Source organism: Erinaceus europaeus, chromosome 9 (assembly GCF_950295315.1).
Source record: "Erinaceus europaeus chromosome 9, mEriEur2.1, whole genome shotgun sequence".
Lineage (NCBI taxonomy): Eukaryota > Metazoa > Chordata > Mammalia > Eulipotyphla > Erinaceidae > Erinaceus > Erinaceus europaeus.
Genome location: NC_080170.1, coordinates 72,009,890 through 72,019,901, shown reverse-complemented (window position 1 = coordinate 72,019,901; position 10,012 = coordinate 72,009,890). Strand labels below are relative to the sequence as shown.

Genomic DNA, 10,012 nt, shown 5'->3' with positions numbered 1-10,012 from the left:
AGTGCAACAAATTCTAGGCCCACACAGACATTAAGAAGAACAATAGCCATTCAGGTATCTGGAATTGCCTGATCACCACTCATGGCTTGTACCTGTGACAACTGGGAATTCCATAAACACTATTATAAAATGCTAACTTAAGAAATATTACTAGCAAGACATTCTATTCCTTATGCCCCCCCTCCCTTTTTCTTAAAATTATATACCCACTATAAAATACAAAAGGGAGAAATAAGTTAAGCATTTGGAAAGAGAGAGGAACAAAGTGGTGTAGCAGATGCTGGTACTACTTGAGGGGCTGCTGATGCAGGCTGTGCTGGCATTAATCCCCCAGTAAGGCAAAAGGGGTCTGGATGAGAGAGGAGGTGATCTGAGCAGTATCTCCTATGTCTCTCCCTCAGCAATCATTCAAAGGATCATTAGAGTCCGCGGTACTGTGCTGTGACCTCTGGAGCTCATGACGACAGCAGTAATCACACTTGCATTCTAGGAAACAAGACCAGAGTATTTTTTTCTCTCACCAAATATCTCCTTCATGTAAATGGGTCCAGTGGAGTCCAGGGTCTGAATCCTAGTAAGTAGTGTGTTGATCACAATGAGTGCAAATCAGATCAGCTGGGTCTGGCTGGCTACTGGGGCTCCATCTTCCAATGCAACTCATGGCTTCTGCTGGCTGGAAGCCATGCATACCCTCATCTTGTATTCCTATTGAAGGTGCAACGAAAAAGGTTAGATGACCATACCAGTGAAAGACAGACCTAGCACAGCAACAGACAATGTGTCCAGATTAGGAGGAAGTGGCAACTCCCTTCTACATCTACCTTGGACCCAGGTAAAACTTAGAGTGCACTGTCCATCCAGCCAGGTGGTAACCATGACCACGTTCATTCCACACAGCTCTCCGTTCCATTCGGTGCTGGCCCAATGCCTGGTCTGCTACACCAATCAGTAGTGAATCAATCTGATGCATTTAGCACAACAATATGCTTGCAAACATAAGGTGGTAACCACCCTAACTCTCTCATTAAATTGTCTCACTTTGGAAACCATTGGGCAGACTGCTCTTAATAGTGCACAGGCTGCTGACTAAGAATGTCTGTCAAAGGAGTCATCCAAAGGTATGGATCTCAGACTAAAGCTCCCAGCTGCATGGCAGCTCTTATGAGGCTGATTTAGGGGTCCCTTTTTTCATGGGATCATGACTAGAGTTAGCATAAATGTGTCTCATAGATAGTCTGAGATACAGAGAATGGCTTCCCATGGTCTTCAGAATCCCACGAGAACAAAATACCCAGCCACTGGGACCCATCCCAACAGAGCAGATGTGAAAAGTGAGACTAATCACCAAGATCAATAGAGATCAATGCTAGAAGACATCCCCACAGTAAAGCAAAGAAGGGAATAGAGGAGCAACCCAGGATTTAAAGCACTAGTGGCAATACAGTGTCAGTACTCATATAGTCTTTGTCTTATCTTATTTAAAGAAAAAAAAAGTCCTTCCAGGGGTTCTATAGTGTATTAAGTCATATTTGTAGGACATTGAGTGGAGACTGTCCTAGCTGATGTCTCAGGAGCAGCTTGTGTGCAAATAGGAGGCAGCTTCACTCTGGAGATGTGGATCCAGTTGTTGATCCCCAGGACATTCACTGCAGTGGAGGTAGAAAGAATCACTGTGAAAGGATCTTGCCACTTGGGAGTTCAACGATATTTTTCCTTTTAAGGATGTCCTTTAGGCCAGAACTTGATCAAAGCCTGTTGGCCAAGATGAACAATTAGAGAACCAGGATCTTTCCCTTCTTGAGGTACTTTTCCCCATTTGTGCAAGAGGCACTGGAGCTCTGTTTAGTCATTGCTACTGTTTCAGGGTCTACTATCAAATCTATATTCAAGAATGCCCTACCATAAACCATCTCAAATGGGCTACAAGTCATCCTTAGGTGAGGCAAATTATGAATCCTAAGAAGAGATACAGGTAGTCAAGCAAGCCATTTACCCTGTGTCTCCTGGCATAACTTAGCCAGATGGGGTTTTAAAGTCCTATTCTTGCTTTCTACTTTGCCTGATGACTGTCACTGCCACCCTATATGTAAATAGTATTTAATTCCTATGGCTTTGGCTACTCCCTGAGTGACCTGGGCTGTAATGATGGACAACTGTCATCTGTAACCTCCCAGGAAATCCAGAACTAAGAACAATTTCTTTTAGGGAGTCAAGCAGTGGCACAGTGGGTTAAGCTCACATGGCGCAAAGCGCAAGGACCAGCGTAAGGATCCCGGTTCTAGCCCCCAGCTCCCCACCTGCAGGGGAGTCGCTTCACAAGCTGTAAAGCCGGTCTGCAAGTGTCTTTCTCTCCCCATCTCTGTCTTCCCCTCCTCTCTCCACTTCTCTCTGTCCTATCCAACAAAAACGACATCAATAACAAGTAACAATGTTAAACAAGGGCAATGATAGGGAAATAAAAATTTTTTAAAAATTCAAAAATTTTAAAAATTAAAAAAAAGAAAAATATCTTTTAATAAAACCGTGGCAACTTTAGTTGCCCTCTCTTTCCAGGCTAGGAAAGCTTGGACCTGTTCCATGCAAGTGTCTACTAATACCAATAGAACTTTGTACCCCCTCCTCAGGGAGACATATGGACAAAGTCCAGTTGACAATCTACCTCAGGATCTGCTCCCTTTCTCTGAACTGGCTTTACTAGATTAAGTTTAAGGCCTCCAGAGGTACTATAAGAAAAAGTGGGGTATGCCTGGAAAACTTGCCGGACCAAGAGAAGTTGGTCCAGGGCCTGTGAACAAGTGCTGAGAGGCCATAAGAATGACTTTTCCCCCTAATGGAATAAATCATGCATGTGTTTGATTATCTTCCACTAATTGATTAGCTTTGGGAAGAAAATATTGATCATTTACCAAGCACCATCCAGCAACTCTGGTTCCTCCATTTTCTTGAGCCCAACCATCATTTTCTGTGAAATACTGAGGCTGAGTATCTAGATTTAGGCTAGGAATTAAATCTAGTGCCAAAGGTAGAGTCCTAGTGGCTGCCTGCTTGGTCTCTGAACCTTCTCTGTGATTTCCATTACAGACCACACTTACACCATTTTGATGGTGTCCCCAGCAGTGTGTGATAGGTACTTTCTGGGGTAAGTGGACTATATGTAGTAATTTTAAAATCTCCTCATCATATTTAATCAGAATATTTCCCTGTCAGCCTTCTAAATTCTTTCCATATAGCTGTGGAGGTATGACTAGCATAAAGGAATAGTTCGGGGTCAGTATATATGTTTAGGCAACAGTCCTCTCCTGGGCTAAGTGCCCTATTTAATGCTATAAGCTCAGCCTTCTGGGTTGAGGTTCCAAGAGGACCTGAGTATAAGTTCAGTTGAGGAAACCATAGCCTTCCTTTCACCACTGACTATGTAGCTACTGCAATCTGTGAACCATATATGTTCTGGGTCTGACAGTTAAGTCTTGCCTGCTGGCATAAGTATGAGCAATTATATGTGTACACTTATGTCCTAAAATCCGAGGAGCTGGTAGTAAAGTAGCAAGGTTTAACCCATTACAAACTTTAAGAGAGAGCTATGACAGCGGAGGGGGGAGGGAAGGTGGCATAGGAAGATAGCCTAATAGTTATTCAAGTATCAGTTATCCATAAATATCTCTGAATCTATCAAACTACAGACCTAGAATGGAGGAAAAACCTCAAGCTGTTGGCCCAGTGAGATTCTGGATGTTTCTGCTGTCAGGAGTGCTGTGGCTGCCAGAGCCCTCAGGCAGCTAGCCATCTTTGCACAGTACCATCTAACTGTCTGAAAAAAACAGGCAACAGGATGCTTCTCAGAGCCTAATATCTGAACATATATTCCTACAGCTAGGCCATTCTTATCAGCAACATATAAATAAGCTGCAAATTCCCAAGGTAGGGCCACTGAGGAGAGTTTGCTTTAACTCTGTAAAAGCCTCTGACTCAGGAGGCCCCCAAGGTGGGGATTCATTGCCTGGTCATGACTCCATAACTGGGTGTCCAGAAATGGCTGAACCCTGTGAGACCAAGGAAACTATGCTGTTCGGCCTTGATTTGGGGCTTAGGAATCCCTCTAATAGTCTGTAATCTGTCTATCCCCAACTCCTTTTTCCTATAAGAGACTTTATAATGTTATTAATGGAGTCCTCTTGAGATAAATTACAAATAAGATCATCTATAAAGGCCCCCTCTAGCCAGATCTGTGTGAGATCCATTTCTAGAGTTCTGGCAAAACAATGAGGGCTATCTCTAAACCCTGGGCAACAGGTTAATTGCTGGTGCTGTCTTGTATATCATCCTCCCAATCAAAGGCAAAAATAAATCAGCTCTCTGGATCTAAAGGCACAGTAAAAAAAAAAAAAAAGCATTCTTTATGTGAATCACGCAGTACCAAGTGGTGTCTCCAGATATCTGAGTTAGAATGATATAAGGGTCTGCCTCCAGAGCGTGAACAAGTATCACTTCTTCCTCGGTAGCCTTAAGATCTTGAAAAAGATAAAATATTTTCTTAGACCTAGATACACTCACCTACTTCCTATTTCACTTCCCTCAATCAACTCTAAGTCTAAGCCTGTCAGATAATGTAAGCACTACAAAAGCTGGATAAGGGCAAGAGACTGTCACTACCAGGCCACTGCATCATCTGGAGCCCTAGTCAGGGAATCCTGGGTTTCCCAGACAAATATGATGGGCCTAGACCTCTAACAGATCCCTCTCTCCACCAATTGCAGAGACCCTGGGCCTTGGCTGTTGTGAAGTAAATAGGACTGTGACCTTCTTGGAAACATCACAAATAGCTACCAAAAAAAAAAAAAAAAGGAAATATGATTTCAAATGTAGTACTCTCAATGCTCAGATGCAGAATTCTACTTTCTCTTAAATGACTACAATGGGATAAGCAGAAAAACACTTCACACATCTTCAATTTATCTCTCTAAAGTCACAGCTCCCACAATGAGTCTCTAACTAGCACATGACACTCAGTGCCCTCCCCCATGGAAATGGAACCACCCTCAATTGTTGTTCCTACCTGGAGTCTCTCAGTCATGGAGGCTTTCATCATCTGAACTCTCCAAAGCCAAACCTTTGGAAACACAAACATGAATAGGATGGTTACTGGAGTGGACTCTGTCTCTACTCTAGCTAAAACCATGTTGATTCACACAGAATCACCCCAGATTCTCAGACTGTTTCTGTAATGATGGATGAGAGCCCTTCTGTAATTCATGGATCACATCTGAGAAAGGGTAAGAAATCACCCCCTCCACTTCTTATGACCCTCCTTCCCACTGGAATATGAAGGCTCTCATCTCCAAATGTGTCACCTGGAATTCCAACTCTATGGCTACCCTTGAGTTACAGGATTTCAATGAGCAGGATATGTGTTCAATGGTGCTTTCCAAGATAACACACAATGAGGATGGAAATAATTATTTGTGTTTGTTGTCAATATGTAACATTTAGCAAGTTCGGTGCCACACATAGTACACATACATATAGAGATTTTATATGTATTACACCCTGTATTACTTGAAATGTGAATGTGTAATGGGAAATGTGATGGTTAGTTTAGGTCACCTGATACTTCAATTCAGTAATTCATTAAGAGCATGAGGAAGCAATTGCTACACTAGAAAGCAGAGATGTAGTGATCAGCTAAGCCGAAGACATAAACTCCCCTTCATGACTCTCCTGTAGAGCAGACTGATAACCTGCTATGATCATGCCACACCAGGACACATGCCAAAGACTCTATTTCTAGAAAAAAAATAGAACATCAAGGTCTATGGCCAGTGAAGAGGCTAGTAGTCTACTTATGTGCAGAGAGGGGTGGTCACAGCACACATGCTCTGGACATGGTCAGGCCACTGGTCTGAGAGCAGAGGGACACTCACATATTCAGGACATCACCCTGTCAGCCTCAGCTGGGTGATAGCTAGGGTGGGCCCAGCTCTGTGTGGGACCTGACACACTGACAAACAGAGGAGGGAACACCACACAGAAGTAGTTTTAACTCAGGGGTGTGTTCATCAAACATGTACTGGGATGTGCAGGTAAGCACAGCTGGGGAGAGATGAGGAAGATACACTGCTGCCCTTGCTGTGCTCACACATAGTATCAGTGCCTAGGAGCATCCAGATTGAGAGAACACAGGGACCAGCCACCTAATGCTCAACTTCTGCTATTCTCAGGCACAGGTAAGATAGCAAAGACCTACTTAGCTCTAAAATAATCCCCAACCAGACAGATAATACTTTTTGCCCCACCTGTAAATCAGTTGTCCTGCTTAGGCAAAAATTACTCAAGTCACTAGACCATCAGAATATAGCTAAATTGGACTTCCTGGCTTCTTCCAACATGAAGACCCCAACCTACTAAACATTTTATCCTGCTTTATATTTTAATGCTTTTCAGCCACCAAGTTGCAAATGCTACCATTTCACCAACCTGACTTTCCTAGGCAGACATCCTCACCAATGTGTCCTAGAACTCCACCTTCCCAGAGCCCTGTCCCACTAAGGAAAGATAGAAATGGGCTGGGGGTATGGACTGACCTGCCAACATCCATGTCCAGTGGAGAAGCAATTACAGAAGCCAGCCTTCCCACCTTCTGTATCCCATATAAAGGTCTTTCGCACGTACTCCCAGAGGGATAAAGAATAGGAAAGGTTCCAATGGAGGGGATGGGATATGGAACTCTGGTGGTGGGAATTGCATGGAATTGTGTAACCCTCTTATCCTACAATATTGTCAGTCATTATTAAATCGCTAATTTAAAAAAATCCCACACAGTTTGTTCGACTCACTCTCCATGCCACACTCAACTCATCTGCCACAAGAATATTCTACAAGTGCCCTAACCATGTGGATAAGACATTTCATTTATGTAACTTTATTTCTGGGACAGAAAACATGGCTCAACAGGTGTAGACAAGGACTCATTCTCAGGGCACTTCTAGGAGGAGGTGCCAAAAGAAAGTAGCACTGGAATGACACAAAGGAAAATATATTTGGGAGCCTATTTTCCTGTCTACCACCCTTCTTCATTTCTGATGTCCATGTCCTGGAGGGCTATATGGAGGAAGGGAGACATGACTATAATTCCAGCCCCTCACCTCTGCATCTTTGAGGAAAGACTTGGTTAATCATAGAGTTAATGGAGATGATGATGAGTGTAAAGGAAACTCCTGTATCCATCTTTGAGGAAGATGTCCCTGCAGTGATCTCAGGAGCCATGGAAGAAAACAGCTCCTGCCTCATCTTTACTCAGAGAGGTCATAGTGTCCATCCTAAGAGCCTCAGTGCTGGGCCCAGGGCATGAGGACATTTCTGCCACCATGACCTTTACTCATTAGGACCCATGCCACCATGGACTTGCTGTCCTTGATACCTCCTTTGTGTCTCATGAATCATTCCTTTGAATGAGATATTTAATTCTACACTTCACTCAATGTCCACACATATATGTACCCCCACAATAATGATGGAATAACTTATTAAGGAAGGTAACATTGGAATTGTAGTAATAGGCTCTAGTAGTCATTGGGGCACACATACATACAATTATTCCCACTGGAGTTGGGCAGTAGTGCAGTGGGATAAGCGCAGGTGGTGCCAAGTGCAAGGACCTGCTTAAGGATCACAGTTCAACCCCCAGCTCCCCACTTTCAGGGGAATCGCTTCACAAGCTATGAAGCAGGTCTTTAGGTATCTATCTTTCTCTCTCCTTCTCTGCCTTCCCCATCTCTCTCCATTTCTCTCTGTCCTATCCAACAATGATGACATAATCAACAACAATAATAACTACAATAATAAAACAACAAGGTCAACAAAAGGGAATAATTATTTTTAAAAAATTAAAAACATAAAAAAAAACAGTTATTCTCACCACCACACATGGACCCTCAAAGTCAAGCAGGTCAGCACACTAGTAGTGACAACACTAGTAGTGAAACCACTTTCTTAAAGTTACATAGGCTTTTTTTTTTGCAAACAGAAATGATGGATGGTTGTTTTCCTCAGATCTCTAACATGATTCAAAGATCTCAGTCAGAATGAGTCTCTAGATTAATGACACTAAGTTTACCATGAAAGGTAGTGGCTGCAGGACACTTACCATCACTGGAGGATGATGATGATGCCACCTGTAACAACAAAAAGAAGACTGTGAGCCTCAACAAAAGGAATGCAGTGTGCATAAGAATTCTGTTTTCAGGTTGGTTAGGAAACCATATAGGAGATTACTGTATAATCATAGACCAAAAGCAAACTAGAATACATGTGCACTCTGGTTATGTGTGATTCAAGGCCAGTTAGATTAGCATGAAAACATTCATAACCAAAGGAGGAAAGTCTGACATGGAAAGAGGGACCCCTCCCATAGGATGTGTCACCACAATTGGTGTTTCTGTTCTGAGAGAGTTTTCTGGAATCAGCCATCACTGACATGGAATTCTCCCACAACACTCCCACCTAGATATTGTTATCTGTCATGGACAATGTGCAGTGTTGACTAGAAAGGAAATTAACAGGAGAAAAGACTTCCCCCAGTGAAAAAGGCAACTCACCTCAGTCCGTTGAGGTCCACCCTCACCAGTCTCCAAATGTATATTCATCCTTCTGACTTGTTCATCTGGTGGAAATACGAAGACACAGAGCAACTGTCAGGACATGGCTGCTGCTGCTCAGGATTATTGGGGGCTTTGATGGCTGGAGGATTCATGTGGGAGGGGTGAAAACTTGGTGTTGACACCCTCTGTACCAACTTCTCAAAAGAGCTGTGACAAGAGTAAATATCAACCTGGCTACTGACACACCCAGACAAATTCCAGTACTGTCTATCCTAGGTTTTGTGGTTTGCCTGATTAGAAGAAGATTTTATTTAGGGGGTCGGGCAGTAACGGGTAAAGCACATGTGGTAAAAAGGACCCAGAATGGTGTAGGATCCCATTTCAACCCCCTGGGTCCCCATCTGTATGGGGTTCACTTCACAGGCAGTGAGATAGGTCTGCAGGTATCTATCTTTCATCCTACCATTCAGCCTTTCCCTCCTGTCTCCATTTCTCTCTGTCCTATCCAACAATAACTACATTAAACCCCAAAACCACAACATTAAAAAGGGCTACAAAAGGGAATATTTTTTTTTTAAAAAAGACTTTAGACAAAGAAGTCACTCATATGAAGAACATACTGAACTATCTTTCTGATGCTCAGCTTCCTTCCACAGCTCTCCAATTTCTACTCAGATTACTTGACCACAGGCATGACCTTCTGATTTATAATGTATGTCTTAGGGGTCTCTGCTGGCTCCAGCACTTCATGGCTGTCACATGGAGGTTGGAACTCTGATGCGCAGTGACTCAAAAGCCAGCTGAATGACAAGTGAAGGCCACTAGTCCAGAACACCAACAGTGGGAGACACAATGAGGTCACATTTTTCATGAATGGGTGGTCACATCTCACCCATGCATAACATCCTCTCAAAAAAAAGTGTAGTACAAAAGTATAGCTAGAATACCCACCCGATCCAGGCTGCTGTGTGTAGTGGGTGGAAGTATGCTGGGGACAGGAGAACAGACAGGATACTAGCAATTGTGAATCTGTGAAAGTACAAAATATCCCTCTCACTCCCTCTCCATGGTCTCTATCTATATTTCTACCTACTCAGACTCTCACACTTGTAACAACTATAAATACTAAAAATAATGTCTAAGCCTAATGTAAACAAATATAAAGAATATAGAGTTAGTAAGAAATAACACATACAGACCACATTTCTCATCAAGAAATTTGCTATTTCCTTACCTCCCCAAGATCAATTCCCCATAGAGACCTGGAGCCAAGCTGGTTCTCCAGAGTGAAGACACCAAGGGTGCACTGCATGAATAAGCACCAACTTTGTCGTCAGCAAGAGAGTCAGCCCAGAATACTTACCATTTCGGGTGGAGATGAATGGAGCCTGCGATGGCAGAAGAGAAAACACTGTGAG

The 10,012-nt window shown here is 43.1% G+C and overlaps 1 protein-coding gene across 3 annotated transcripts in view; it reads right to left on the bottom strand.

Moving 5' to 3' along the window:
* Positions 1–1,460: 1,460 nt before the first annotated feature.
* LOC132540451 (uncharacterized) overlaps positions 1,461–10,012 on the bottom strand; it is a 53,596-nt gene continuing 45,044 nt past the window's right edge. Inside the window, exons 16-20 of one of the 3 annotated variants that reach the window (XM_060198184.1) lie at positions 9,829–9,982; positions 8,592–8,656; positions 8,141–8,168; positions 5,054–5,107; positions 1,461–3,804 (exon numbers count right to left, since the gene is read on the bottom strand). In XM_060198184.1, coding sequence (XP_060054167.1) covers positions 9,839–9,982 — 144 coding nt within the window. In that variant the 3' untranslated portion in view covers positions 1,461–3,804; positions 5,054–5,107; positions 8,141–8,168; positions 8,592–8,656; positions 9,829–9,838. Of the gene's footprint in view, positions 3,805–5,053; positions 5,108–8,140; positions 8,169–8,591; positions 8,657–9,828; positions 9,983–10,012 lie in introns of those variants that run through there. The other 2 variants (XM_060198183.1, XM_060198186.1) reach the window with 2 other exon arrangements.